We start from the raw sequence: 15,523 nt of genomic DNA on the forward strand, positions 1-15,523 counted from the left end.
CAAACGTGAAAAAATTAAATTGGTCCTGCTGGAGAATTTGAACCTACAAAAATGTCACTAATGGATGTTATATTCCTAGCTAGGTATCCATGGTTTTACCACTTGTTCCCAAAGGCTTCTGTAGGCTTGTAACATTACGTATTTATTACAGAAAAGAGATGTGTGCTCTTGAAGGACCCTCCTTCCACAAATGACTAGAAAAACCTCCAGAGTTTGGACATAATTATAGCTGTTTTTCTAAGAATTTCATCATTTGCCTCCATAAGTGAATGTCTGTCTACCCCATTTGCCTGAAAATTGTATTACATAAGCAAGATGGGTCATCTGGCTCCCTTGTTGGTCCTAGGGGATATGAGCACAGCCCACAAATCTACCAGCAGCTGACTGTCTGGTAAATGTTTACTTATAAATTAGTGTGGGTGATAATTTATTAAGATAATAAGCATAGATTACATTTAATGGCTTAGGCATTATGTGTTATGAACACAGTATTTTATGTTTAGTTGAAGCAAATGTATATGATTATGAATATGGTACCCAAATGCAACTCAGAAATTGTGAATTAGAGAGTTTAAACCAAGTTAAGCCACGTGTTACAGTGCATCAGCACTTAAATTAAGGGCTTCAGGAAGGTTTCACGATGGCAAAGCAATATGTCATTCACCTATACCCTGTATCAAGATTTGTTTATTTCTTAGATTCTCTTCTCCTTCCCTCATAAACTGACTCATTCTGTTACTGAAGGACATGGTTTCTCTCTTGAGAAGCATCACGGCATTAAAACTTTGGCTTCTGGAGCTGAGGCGAGTAATCTGTCAGCAGGGACACCATGACAGCCTGGGATGACACACAGAGAAAGAAAGAAATGGGTAAACATTAGCAAGAGTCTGTTTAGGGACCTACGGAAGAGGATCCAGGTTGCAGCTTTGAAGGCCTATGGTTGAAATGTGTTTTCCCGTGGAAATGATAAGGGGACGGTTCTGAACGAATATTTATTTTTATTTGGATAAAGGGAGGTCAGGAGGGATCAGGATGACCCAAATACATACACAAACACCATGCTTATTTAGGCCTCATTCCAGGACTAGTGGGGGAGAGAGCTGAAGTGAGATCCCAAGGTGGTAGCCATGATTGGATTTTGTAGTCATAAGTGAAACCTAGGTATTGGCTGGTTTTAGAGAAATAGAATCCCTCCCATCCTTGTGTTTACACTGTGGTTTGGCTACTTGTAACCTAGAGAAGTTGAGAATAAATCAGATGTAGAGTAGTTAAGGTAAATAATTTAGGTTAATGAATAATGTCTCTCCGAATCTGGGTCCTCATGAAAGAGTATTTATAACCAAGAGTGCTACAAATGGGAATTTTCACCTTTACTCTTCCCAACTTCCACAATAATGACAATAGTAATAAGATCAGAAACAGTGATGACAAATGTTGATTGAGTGCTTACTATGTACCAGACTAAGTGCCTTATCATGTGTTCATCAGTTAAGAAGTATTTGCCGGGTACTGTGCTAGGTGCTACAGTGAGGTAGAGAGAACTGTTTGTGCATTATCTCGTGTAACGCAACAACCTTCTAAGGCAGCTTGTGTTATTATCACTTATAGATGAGAAACTCAATCCTGGAAACAACAGAGTATAGAATTGGGTTTGGACCCAGGTTTCTCTGACTCCACTCTTAAGAGGTAGTTTTACTGCCTTTCAGGCGCTTGCTCTTGCTTTTTGACCAAGCAAGAGCAGGTCTTGTCTTTCAAATGTGCCCATTGAAAGTATTCATTGAAGAGTTACCATGTGCTGGGCCCTGTGCTGACTGCTTTATGTGCATCGTACTATTTATTATCCATTCCTACTATGTGAGGTAGGAAGAGATATAAAATACAGATGAGGAAACTGAAGCATAGGTATTTTCCTGAGTGGTGGTAGTAAGGGGTGGATCTGGACTTGCCTGTTCTGGACCTTGACCACCATTTTCATATGAATAAACTGGGCTTAGAAGAGTTATGGTACTTTCCCAAGATCACACAGAGAGCCAGAATATTAACCTGATTTCCAAAGCCTATGTTCTAGAATCAACCAGTACTCTGTATTGCCTTCAGGCTACAAAAATGTATTGAGCACATATTTAGGGTATTTGTCAGGTACCCTTCTAGGTATAATGAAGGACATTACAGACAAGATCAGTGCTCTTATGAAGGAGTTTTCATTATAGGGAGGGGACAGGCAAGAAACAAAAAAGAAAATATCAAGGAGTGATAAATGTCATTAGAAAATTAAAAAAAAGGATAAAGGAGGCTGGGGAACCATTTAAGAGAGGGTGGCCAGGGAAGATCTTGTTAAAGAATGATATTTAAGTTGAGATCTGAATGACAAGGAGAAAATAGAAAGGTCAAACACTGGGATAAGAACATGTTCCAGGAAAATATTTTAAGCTTTTTTATGGGTTCCTGGGATCACATCTCAGGTTTGGTTTTGTTTTTAATGGTCACTGCATATGTCAAACTTATTTTCAAATATTACATCTTAGAAAGTCAGTTAGGAATGGAGTTGCCAGATTTAGTTAGACACATACATACGTACATACATAAATAAATAGGCATTTCAGATAAACAATAATTTTTCTTAAACTATAAATATGTTCCAAATATTGCATGGGACACATCTATACTAAACAATTATTTATTGTTTATTTGAAACTCCAATTTAGTTGGGTATCCTGTATTTCATCTGGCACCCCTAACTTGGAGAGAAGAGACGATGAAATACTATGAACTACGTTCACAGTAGTGTTGTGTATCTAAGGGTCATCATGATAGCAGTGCTTTGAAGTGGCAGATTTTTTGCAGGATCCCTTTAGGTTACTTCAGCTCCACAGTAAAATTTGTAGGCAGAGGAAGAAACCCACCTGACTCTTCATGAGTCCTACAGCCTTAGTAATTATTGAAAAATACAAAATACAAAAGGTAGCTTTGTGGGAAGGAGAGGGTGCATGTCCGTGTGTGTGTGTGTGTGTGTGTGTGTGTGTGTGTGTGTGTGTGTGTGTGTGTGTTTTAAACAGAGAGATCAAAAGGCCTGTGCCCTATGGAGAGAATGATGTGATTACTGGAGTGTTCTGAACAGCACTGCTGGAAATCACCCAGCACGAAGGCCTTAAAAAGCTACTGTGAGTGCTGAAAGAGTACACTTTTGCTTTAAAAATGTTATATGCTTTTAGAACAAGCCCTTCACCTTATTTAGTTATTACATTAGTCATTATGGGCACCTCAGAACCTGAGGATAGATTGTATCTTTCCTTCCTTCTTCTGTCCTGATTGTAAATGAAATTGTGTTTGTGAGAATCATTCTCTAGACAGTAGTGCTATCCAATAGGACTTTCTGCCATGATAGAAATGTTCTGTGTCTGTGCTGTCCAATACAAATAGTGTAGCCACCAGCCATATGTGGCTTTTGAGCACTTAAAATGTGGTTAGTATGTCTGAGAAATTGAATCTAATATTTTGTTATCTTTTAATTAGCTTAAGTCTAAATTTAGGGACTACCCTGGCAGTCCAGTGGTTAAGACTCCACGCTTCCACTGCAGGGGGTGCCGGTTCGATCCCTGGTCAGGGAACCAAGATCACACACGCTGCACGACACAGCCAAAAAAAAAAAAAAAAAAAAATTAAATAGCCACATGTGCCTAGTGGCTACTGTATTGATAGGGCAATTCTAGAGGAAAACAAGTATTGTGCCTTTAGAACATCCCAGAAGACTCTATCACAGCAATGCTGAGCCTAAATGCCATTCTAAATAAGCTGTCTAAGAATAATTTCTTTGCCTATGAAATAGGAATTTAGACTAGACAATCTCTAAGGTCTCATTCCTCTTGAAAATGCCATGCTTCTATGAATTGTACAGGCTATGTGGGGAATGCACAGTATTCATTTTTTTTTAATCTCCAGTGCCTGCCAGAGGGCCTGGCACACAGTAGATGCTCAGTATATGATTGCTGAAATGAACTTAATTCAATGGGACTTCCAAATCATCTGGCTCAGAGACACAAAGAGGACAGCATGTGTGTCACCAACCCCCTTCCAGAATCCATGTCAGGTCTCACTAGTCAGTTATGCCACTGTTTCCTTCCAAGACCACAGGCAGGCTTAGAACCTTCTGAACATAGGACTCTAAGTAGCCTGTTAATGAGATTGAGGACCTAAGATTAAAAATCATTTGCCATCTATATGGCTTGATCTGCTTATTTTATATGTGAGGAAACTGGGACCCAGAGAGATAACACTTATCCAAGATGACACAGCTGACAGTTGTGACATCAAAGACACGTATAGAATTCAAGTCTCCTCACTCCCAGTCGAGTATTCTTTCTATTTTAGATTCTCTACTTTCATTTTAATATGACTATGCCTCTTGTTTTCTTTAAAATATATTTTCCCATTAGGGAAAGGAAGATGGGAGATGGAGAGATGGTGGTAGGACTTAGATGGTGGAAAATGGGTGGGCATAAGATTTCACTGTGTGTATGTATAATATATACACTCTTGTAAACATTTCAATTATGTGAATGCATTAAGTACTTAATTTTTTAAGTAAATTCAATTGAAAGATATGCATAATAAGCTCTTTAAAAATTCAGATGTGCAGAGACTCTTCATAAATGATACTTTAGAAAGCTTACTTTTAGTTTCCCCCTCTGAATTTCAACAAAGGACCTATTTTAACAGATTTGGGTTGAAAAAAAATTTATCTTTGTAACTTCAGTCAACTTCTGATAAAGTATAGAGCCTGAGGCAAATTCTTTGCTATGTTTCTTCCTGAGGTATATGGTTGGAGAGCTCACATTTCCTTTTTCATCATCTGGATCTTTGCTCCTCAAAATGTGGTCCACAGGACAGCAGCATCTGCATTACCTGGTTGCTTGTTAGAAATGCTGAATCTTGGGCCCCATCTCAGACCAAATCTAAATCTGCACTTTAACAAGATCCCTAGGTGATTCAAATGGACATTAAAGCTTCAGAGGCACTGGTCTAAATGACATGACAATTGCCATTTTGGCCAAAGTTAGTGTCCTGAGGTGGCAAGCTGGAAGGTACAGTAAAAAAAAAAAAAAAAAAAAAATCATCCCTCTTGTTAGATATGACAAATTTAGGCCTGATACACAACTTTTCATTGCAAAGGGAGTCATGATTGTCTTCCAGTCAGCTACAGTAGAGCTCAAATCTCTGCTGGTCACTGCATTAGATCAACAATGAAGATGATAATGGTGATGATAATTATAATGACAATATTTACAGTGCATTAGATAACATACTAAATGTTTTACATGCATTATTTAATGCTCACAATAACCCTATCTATATCCATTTATACATTATATAAATAATTAGCAGATAGTCCTTTCCAGCTTGTTTTTATCAACTCCATATACTGAAAGCTATAAACTACATTTCCCAGACTCCCTTGTAGCTGGGGTGCAGGCATGCCACTCGGCTGCATCTTGCAGCCATAAGTGAACAACATGCAGTGAAAGCCATCTCTGGGAGATTGGATCTTCTGGTTCATATGCAGGTGGGGGAAACTATAATGGACTATGTGGCATTTCGTTTCCAGGGCATTAGGTACCAGGCTATGGGTGGCTGTGTCAGTGGTGTTTTGGTTACAAAAGAACCAGTGTCGCTGGGCAATTTTCCTGCCTGTGTTGTTTCTGAATATGTGGTATACAAGAATGATTCGCTGCACCCTCTTTCCCCAGAGATTCTGGGAGATGCCTAATGTCTTTTAACAAATTCCTTTTTATTTCTCTACCTGAAGGGGACTCTATTGTTTGCCAGTAAGACCCTGGCTGGTATAGTAATTGAGATCAGTTAAATCACTAAAAGCTAAAAGATGGTGGTACTAAATTATGGCACTGGAGTATTCCGTTTTCCAGAAAAGACAATGGTGTTTGGGATATTGTAAAGCAGAGATGTGAGGTTAATATGTCCTAGAATAGTGGTGATGAAGATGAAACTAGTGGCATTTTGTTAAAGGGACTAATAATTTGTAAGATTAGTCTTGCTGCAATTTTGGAAATGTTCTGTACCTAAAAACAAACGTGTCTGTGGGGCTAAAGCCAATAGAGAACCAAAACAATTATCTAGGCAAGGAATGAAAGGAAGAAAGAGAGAAGAAAGGAAATAAGATTTCTCTGAAGGCCCACTTTGTGCCAGGCACTGTATTAGGGGCTTCTGTAAACATTAACAAGGGGATTTTAAAATTATTATATAAGAATTATACAACTTATCATGGTTGGCAGGCAATGGTGGCTGGTACTCACACTGATCAAGAACAGTAAGAATTTTGACTAAAATAGATATATTTCGATGGGGGTCAGTTTTACACCATTGAAAATACACTGTAAATGCTTTAAGCAATAATAATCTATTATGAACTTTCTGAAAGAAAAAAGTAGATGCCATCTGAGCAAGTAATGTATGTGGGTAATCCCAGCTGCTTATTATTTACCAAAAGGCATGAATGACCGAGTAGGGGGCCACACAGAGAATTCCCTATCCTCCAGTCCCCATTTCTTGCTTACCATGATTGTCCACTTTCTGTTTTCGGCCTCTGGGAATACAAGTGATCGTGGAGAATAAAACACTTCATCGTCCACTTCTTCTGGCTTTCTGGGCAAGCAGTGTAAAAATGTCCAGTCAGGAGCAGCAACTTTAGCCATCTAAAGAAGAGATGGGGTTAAGACTGTGTTTTGGCTCTTGTATGTGGCTATCACATTTGTCTTCTTCACAGTCAGAGTCTCTGACTCTGACCCGGGGTCAAAGGTCAATGCAAAGGGAGAGATAAAGGGGCAGAGTGAGGGTTTAAGCTCAAGGCACCCATCGGAAATGTATATGGTACTTTCAACTTATGGAACTTTCTAGTCATTTTTTTTTTTAATTTGGGAGATCACCACTGCAAATTAAACCACTAACTCAGTTTTCTGGTACTCTGTCTAGTGAGATAATGGATGGACACTTCAGTAAAGAACTCTACTAGGGTAATATGTGGCTGATAGCAAAAGTCACCAGTTATGCCCCAATGTATTTTAAAGGTTGCCTTTACATGATAGTGTTATATTTTTAGCTTATCTCCAAATTATGGTCTTTAGCACTTGAAGCATACTTCATTACTAGTTAAAACAATTCTGAAAAAGAGCTCTGAGGGCTTCCCTGGTGGCGCAGTGGTTGAGAGTCCGCCTGCCGATGCGGGGGACACAGGTTCGTGCCCCGGTTTGGGAGGATCCCACATGCCGCGGAGCGGCTGGGCCCGTGAGCCATGGCCGCTGAGCCTGCGCGTCCGGAGCCTGTGCTCCAAAACGGGAGAGGCCATGACAGTGAGAGGCCCGCGTACCACAAAAAAAAAAAAAAAAAGAGCTCTGAGATAGAAGTGCATTAAACAGGATTATGGGCTCTATGCACTAGGTGGTTCATTCTTCATGCAAACGTCCTAGTAATTTTAATTTTCTCTAACAGTTAATTCCTGAAAATTACATTTTCCCATCCATTTTCATCGTTCACGTACAGATTCAAAACTACATTCCCTCATAAATTATTACCTCAAAATTACTGCCTTTGTACTAAATTTTTTTTTGTTTTTGTTAAAAAAACAATAGAAAATAGGCAAAGGATAATGTGATATAATATGAAAGAATATTATAGTTTATAGAAACAATATGGAAATGGCCAATAAACATGAAAAGATGTTCAGCTTCATTAGTAATCAGAGAAATACAAATTTTAAAAAGCATGAGATACAGATTTTTAAAAATTAAAAATGTAAATTACAACTAAGAACAGAGAGAGTGTAGAGGGAGTATAAATTGTCAATCCTTTTTGGATGGGCAGTTTAGCAGCATTTCTCATATTTTAAAAAGTATATACCACTTCACCCAGAAATTCTTCTCCCTAGAAGGAGAATTCTATTCTCTAGTAATACCTGCACAAAGAAATGTATATAAAATGATCTTCATTGCAGCATTGTTTGTAATTGGGATAATTGAAAATAGCCTAATTTTTCAACAGGCAGGAAACATTTTAGGTAAAATATGTTCCACTCGTACTTTGGAATTCCATGCAGCCATTAAAAAGAATGAAAAATATCTGAATGAATGGACAAGAAGATCTAAGATTTGTTAGGTGGAAAAAATAAGTCACAATAATATGTCTAATCTACCATTTATGATAAATCATTAGGGGTGGAGGTGTGTGGTGTGTGTGTGTGTGTGTGTGTGTGTGTGTGTGTGTGTGTGTGTGTGTGTGTAGGACTACGTAAATACACAGAAAAGGTCTGCAAAGAGACACAAAGGGCAAAGAATTCTGATGCCTCCACCACTGTGAGAGGGAAAAGCTTGCTTCTCTCTTCTGCTTGGGTTTCAATTCCTTCATCCAAGACAAAAGTGTCTTTCCAAAGGACAGAGCTAATCTTCAGGAGGAGAGAAATCACTGGGGATACAGTCAGCGAGTCCTTTATAGGGAATGAAGGGACAGTCTGTTCTCCCCAAAGTGAATGAGTGATTAGATGATTCTGGCCTTTATGAATGGAATTAATGAACCTTCAGAGAGGCATCAGTTTGTACCTTCATTGTAACCTGGTAACCCTGGAAAGCCTGGAGCCGCTTTTTCTTCTCCTCTTCTTGCCCCATACTTATCCAAGTGTCTGTAATTAATACATTGCCTCCACGAGCCGCTTCCAATGGATCGTTCATCAGTGACAGCTTGGTACCGTTCTGGCATACACGAGCAAGCCGGTTAAAGAACTTCACGGGACAGGGAAAGACAGTTACACCTTTACATATAAGGAGCATACCTCCTTGGCATACTGCTCTGCCAACTTGATTATGCTGGGATCAGGCTCATAACCCTGCAGGGGGAAGAATGAACTGTTATTTAGGTAGTTTTCTTATAAATGCCTTCTTATACATGCATTATTTTCCCTTCAGCAACATCCCTGCTCTCCTTCCTGTTTTTGCTCTAAATTGTAGCTCAACCATGTTCAGTAGAATATGATGTTGACATCTAGAATTTCAAACCTTAATGGTCCTTTGGGGAATTTAAAAAGGGTAATCAATTGCCCCGTTTGTCTTTTATTATCTTTGACCTCTTTCGTCATAAAGACAAATGGGGTGTGGTGCTTTCCAGCTCTTGGTAGCACCTCTTCTTGTCCTCTAAGAGTTTAAGAGGATTATATACATAATTCTACAACTTAACGCATTTTAGCTGCAGAGTCTCTCCACAAGCTGTTTTTTTTTAATGCTTTTTTTTTTTTGTCTGAAATGCTTTTTCCCACCCACGCCACGTGGATAATGCTTTCAGGTCTCAGCTCAAATGTTTCCTCCTCAGAGAAACCTTCCCTCACCACGTGAGCTAAATACTCAGAGCCCACATGCACACATCTTACTCTTGTGCGCTCACCGGCCAGGGTCCTGTGTGCAGGGAGCTTGCTTTGAAATGGCCTTTACACAGGAAGTATACTGTTGAAATATATTCGTTTGGGTTGGTTTGGTGAGGGCACTGTTGGGACTTGGGTGAGGCAAGCGCTCACTGTCAGTCGTGCAAACACGAATTTTGAACCCTAGGTACCTCGCTTGCTCAGTCTGGTCTGAACCCTAGGTGGGGGGCAACACTATGTGAACAGCTGAAGTCCCCCAAGCTATTCCAGACCCCACAGATAACCCCTCTGCCTCCATCCTCACCCTCCAATCTGCTCTATACACAGCAGAAAGAATTGTTTTCTCCGAAGCCTTTCAATGTTTACTACTTGTTTCCTAAGTCGAAGCCGATTAAGAGTATCAAGGCACCCCGCCGACATCTCCTGCTTCTGTCTCTTTTAATTTTGCTCAACATCTTGCTGCAGGAAAGCCAATCTCATTGTCATCCTTGTACACGTCTTGCCCTTTTCTGCCATCACAGCCTTTCACCCTTGCACATCTCCCCCTTTGTCCCCTTCTGGGCGTCTTCATTGGAACATGTCAGCTCCTCCTTTATCAAAACTCTAGGCCAGCCTCACCTCTGGACCCTCCATGTGGAAGGCCTGTCAGTCCAAACACCATAATTATTCTCATCATCCTCCATCCTTCTTGTTTTTCTGAATTCTTAGAGTTTATTTTTGACTCGGTTTTATAAATTCTCAGTAGGACATTGCGATGGGTGCAGTGATGTGTCACCCACATCCCCCTTCATGAATAAAAGACTTACTGTCCCAGCTGCTGCATGTGCGCCGGAAGATAGCTTTCAGCTGTCAGCCCTCTTCGGGCACTGCCTCAGCTGCACAGAAGCCGACTCACCCAGGGTCACGTACCCTTCCAAGGCCACCTGCATCCAGTGACTGATTGACAGGAGGACATAAAAACCTGACTCCATCCTCCCAACTTGGGACAGCCCTAAATGGCCATCTCAGATCTAGAATTCTTCATAAGGTCAGCTGAGGTTGCTCTTGGGCCTGCATCGCAGTTCGGTTTCTCCTGCCCACTCCTGCTTCCTTCCCCTCCCTTCTCAAGGGCATGCTGTCATAAACATCCTGCACATCCTGCATGCCAAACACTCAGAATCTGCTTCCCAGGAAACTCAACCCACAGCAGGCATGTTCAGATTTATTCATTTGAAATTGTGTTTATTTGCAGATAATTATCTATAATAGTTCCTTCTCTCATTAAAAAATTCTTGAGGAAAGAAACTATCAGATGACGATGATACCTGCAGACATTTTAGCAGCCGTATCATTCTCAAATAGCCATAAATTCTGGAGCTTTGTTTACTGAGATTTGGGGAAGGTAATTAATTGAGTAAGGCTTGCTAATTTAGTAACTAATGTTGTGACCATTCACACTGGTAAAGAGCAATGCAGAGGCTTGGCTATTATATTACCCCATGTACCTCCTGCCCTGAAAATTTAGCTTTCCCTTTGGAAAGCAGGTTTTATACTCCCTAAGTATAATCATGCTTAGAGAAGGAATCAATAAGCACTTAGAGAACCAACAGAGAGGTTTGGAAATTAGAAAATCACCCAACCTTGCATGCGCTGGGCCATGACTGAGAATACGAAGAGGAATTCTTTACTCACAGCTCAGCTTTCAATACTAAATCACTCATTGGCTTTTACATAAATCTTAAAACCAGACGAAGAAGGTGATTAACAGACCCAGTTCAGTCTAAGTATTCACTTAGAACAATGTTAAAATCATTACCATCAATAGTTTATGGAACAATTTTACAATCAAGGACAAAATTATGTTTTCTTGAACATGTAAGTTATTCTTGGTTGAAGAATGGGGAAATAGATTAACTGTGGCCTTGGAAACTTTTCAGTGCTTCTTAAGTTTACACTAAGTCTCCTAGCTTTATCTTTAAAGGAAATAGGTCTACTTATAAATTGATGGAACAACTTCTACACTTCAGACTTTCCAGAAGACTTTTAAAAACTGTTACTCCCACCAAAATTTAACCAGGTTTTAGTACTCTTTATCATTTAAATGAGTTTCGGCATAAGAACAATACTGAAATTCCTCAGTAATATTGGGATTTTTTTCCTTTGATGTTAATAAAACATCTTTGACATGCAATAAAATGTTTAAATCATGTATTTCTCCAACAGAATAAAACCTTTCTGAAAACACCGTATAGCAGGGAATAACTATTGTTAATGTATGTTTTATCTGTAAAACCCAAATGCAGTAAGAGTTTGCATTAATATAGAGCCCTTCTTCAAGCTAGATTTGTAGTGAGAATGTGCTAACTCTTCCCGTAAAGTGAAGAAGAACTACCTTATTCACACGTCAGATCCGACCCTTTATTCCAGTTCATGCTCAATGAAAGAGGATTATCTGTTGTAAGGGTTAGCTCTCTGCATCCCCAAAGTTTACTATAATAGAGTGGCTTCCAATATATGCTGCTCCCTATGCCTGACATTTCTTCTATGGCAAGTGTATTAGGTAGAATAGTGTCCTCCAAAAATTCCTTCCCCACCAGAACCTCAGAATGTGACCTTTTTTAGAAGTAGGGTTTTTGCAGATGTAATTAGTTAAAAGGAGGTCATACTGGATTAGGGTTGGCCTAAATTTAATATGACTGCTATCCTCATAAGAAGAGGAACATTTGGACAAGAAACAACGGACATAAAGGGAAGAAGGTGGAGGCAGAGATTGGAGTGATGCCACCACAAGCCAAGGAATGCCTGGGGCGACCAGAAGTAGGAAGAGACAGGGACGGATCCTCCCCTAGAGGCTTTGGAGGGGTTGTGGCCTTGCCAGCACCTTGACTTTGGACTTCTAGTCTCCAGAGCTGTGGGATAATACATTTCTGTTGTTTTAAGCCACACAGTTTGTAGGAATTTGTTGTGGCAGTCCTGGGAAACTAAGGCAGCAGGTGCATTGACTCAAACTGGTTCAGCAAGAACACTAGGGAAAGGCGTTTTGTTTTGTCTTATTTGTTTTATTTGGTTTTGGCAGGAGGCAGCAATGCTAGTGCTCTACCCAGATGCCCTCAGAGGATCCTGTTTTACATCTTTTGCCCCCTCTCCCCATTTCAGTGTGCTTTTAACACCTAACGGTCACAGCTCTTCTTCAGAAGGTGGCCCTCTGGCCTCCGACTGCTTTTCCTGCCAAACGTGCCAGGGGATTCACCACCCTACCTCCCACTCTGCCCTTGGCCAACGACTGGTTCCAAGGATAAAAGCCCATCTTCCTTGGCCTTGGGTTGGGACAGCTCTGGGGTATAACCTACACTCCAGAGCTTACTTGTTGGATCAGGCTGCAGCCCCCTTCTGTGGGACAGTGCCTGACATGGCACTTGGGTGACCAAATCACCCTAGCTTGCCTGGGACCCTCCCACTTTTAGCATTGATAGTCCCATGTCCCCAGAAAGCCCTGGGTCCCTCTTAAACTCAAGAAGCAGAAGCAAGGAGGAATTTTTAGGCCTCACATATTCACCTCTGAATGTCTTAGCTTATCAGAGTGAACCACAGCAGTGGCTACTGAGATAACAGCAAACACATGCTCAGTCAGAAACACTGGTGGACAATTTTGTGAATCATCATCCCTTAATGAGAAGATCAGTTCTATCTTTTACTTAGTTTCTGAAATGGCTTCTATTTAGGGGAGCTTTCCCTTCAAAAGACTCCCGATAGGAAATTGTAACTAATGAGAAACAGAATGGTGAAAAGAATTCAGTAGAAAGGGGGTATGTAAAAGGTTCGGTGGAGATCCTTCAGGACTGATTTGTGTATGAGTCTCTTGTAGAATTCGTTTTTATCCTCTAAAAGGCCTACTTATTTTGTATGAGGCTGGGAGTATCTTTTTTTAAAAAAATTATTGAAGTATAGTTGATTTACAATGTTGTGTTAATTTCAGCTGTACAGCAAAGTGACTCAGTTATACATATATATTGATACATTCTTTTTCATATTCTTTTCCCTTATAGTTTATCACAGGATACTGAATATAGTTCCCTGTGCTAGACAGTAGGACCTTGTTGTTTATCCATCCTATATATAATAGTTTGCATCTGTTAATCCCAAACTCGAGGCTGGGAGTATCTTAACATAGGGCTTCTCCTAGGGGGATCTGCACTTTTTTATTTTGGTGTATTTATTTACGGACTTAATATGTAGGTAGAACATTTACATGTTAAGAAATTCAAACCACATAAAAGGATATACTGTGGAAATAAAGTCTCCCTCCTACCTCTATCCTTGAATCGCCCAGTTTCACTTCTCACAGACAACAATTACTACCAGTTTCTCGTGTATCAAAAGTGTTACTTTGGACCTATAAAAGAAGTCACATTTCCCATACATCCTGTGAGAGATTAATAGCAGGGTAGGAAGTAAGTGGGGGTAGCTTCACAGCCAGGACTCAGATTTAAAAGGCTGAAGGGCCCCTGGATTTGAGTTTTGAAACACTAAGCTGGTGTACATGCCATTGCTGTGTCCTTCACATTAGAGTGAATTTTTTTTTTTTTTTTACCAAATCGTAATACTCATAAAATGGCAGCATCTTCCCCATGCCTTTTGGGATTTCTACGCTGTCTGGATTTCATTACTTTCTTCAGCCTTTGTGGTAGCAATGCACAAGAATGCCAGTCATCATAATGGCTGGTTTCAGGGTACTCAAAGGGATAATTCAGACATGCTTTTAACACAGACAGGGTGAAAGGCATCAAGCAAGACTATCTCTTTTTGTAGAGATGGGAAATTGGAAACTCAAGAGGCCGGGTAGCTATAATAGTAGGGCTAGTAACATAACCTAAATTTTGTGGCCTCACCTGTCCTCTCCTTGAATGGAAGAGAGGTTTGTTTTTCACTAGGTAATTGCATCTGGGAATGATTTCAAAGGGGGTTAGTTTCAAGGCAGAAATTTTCCCTACCTTTGGAGTAGCCACCTGAAGGTGCATCCTGAATTTCGCTGCACTCATCATGATGGAGTGCAGGATGTTATTCCCATCCCCAATCCAGCTGAGGGTAAGGCCTTTCAGAGAGCCGTAGTGTTCCTGAAAGGCAAGGGATGGAGGAGATTACATCTGGGAGAAAATCCACTTATGTGAAACAATTATTAGGGTTACAATAAAGGAAACAGTCTACATCTCAATTTTAAATGGTTTCTTGGAAAGAATAAGCTACTAATATTTTTTTGCATTTTACAGAGCAGTTCAATAACATGAAGGTACAATCACAAAAAAATAGCAATATGTCCTAATATCTTAAGCCAAGACATCATATGAACTCATATGGAGACTCATTTTCATATATTTCAAATCTGAATCTTTGTTGTATTTATTCTTTCATTCAACAAACTGAGAACCATCAATGTCCAGGCACTGTCCTTGGCCCTGGAGAGAGAACAATGAACAAGGGAGACAAAAATCACTGCCCTTATGAATCTTAAACTTGTTGGTATAAGAAAGGGGAAACACAATGCACCTAGAACAGTGTAGCATGGTAGTTGAGTAAGTTCCTGTTTATATAAAGTTAAAAAACCATTAATACATTTGGCTGTTTATAGATATTGACATGTACAGTTAAAGTATAAAAACATGCTTGGAAATTATAAATACAAACACCAGGATAAAAATTTCTTTGCGGGGTTGGAGGAAATGGCATCAGGAATAGTTACACAGTGGACTTCAACTCTTATCTGTAACATTTTATTTAAAAACAACAGGGCTTCCCTGGTGGCGCAGTGGTTGAGAATCCGCCTGCCGATGCAGGAGACACGGGTTCGTGCCCTGGTCCGGGAAGATCCCACATGCCGCGGAGCAACTAAGCCCGTGAGCCATGGCCGCTAGGCCTGCGCGTCCGGAGCCTGTGCTCCGCAACGGGAGAGGCCACAGCAGTGAGAGGCCCGCATACCAAAAAAAATAAATAAATAAATAAAAAATAAAAACAACAAAAAATTCTAAAGTAAGATTTGACAAAACTGTATAATGGGCACATGGATATTTGTTTTCCTTTCCTTGAAGTGTCTGTAGGTTTCATATATTTTATACGTTTATATATTTATAAAGA

At 40.0% G+C, this 15,523-nt stretch overlaps 1 protein-coding gene across 1 annotated transcript in view; it reads right to left on the reverse strand.

Moving 5' to 3' along the window:
- Positions 1–628: 628 nt before the first annotated feature.
- OTC (ornithine transcarbamylase) overlaps positions 629–15,523 on the reverse strand; it is a 57,263-nt gene continuing 42,368 nt past the window's right edge. Inside the window, exons 6-10 of the mRNA XM_059049889.2 lie at positions 14,386–14,508; positions 8,834–8,887; positions 8,604–8,753; positions 6,570–6,707; positions 629–837 (exon numbers count right to left, since the gene is read on the reverse strand). Coding sequence (XP_058905872.1) covers positions 778–837; positions 6,570–6,707; positions 8,604–8,753; positions 8,834–8,887; positions 14,386–14,508 — 525 coding nt within the window. The 3' untranslated portion in view covers positions 629–777. The remainder of the gene's footprint in view (positions 838–6,569; positions 6,708–8,603; positions 8,754–8,833; positions 8,888–14,385; positions 14,509–15,523) is intronic.

The sequence above is a fragment of the Kogia breviceps genome, chromosome X, assembly GCF_026419965.1.
Source record: "Kogia breviceps isolate mKogBre1 chromosome X, mKogBre1 haplotype 1, whole genome shotgun sequence".
NCBI lineage: Eukaryota > Metazoa > Chordata > Mammalia > Artiodactyla > Physeteridae > Kogia > Kogia breviceps.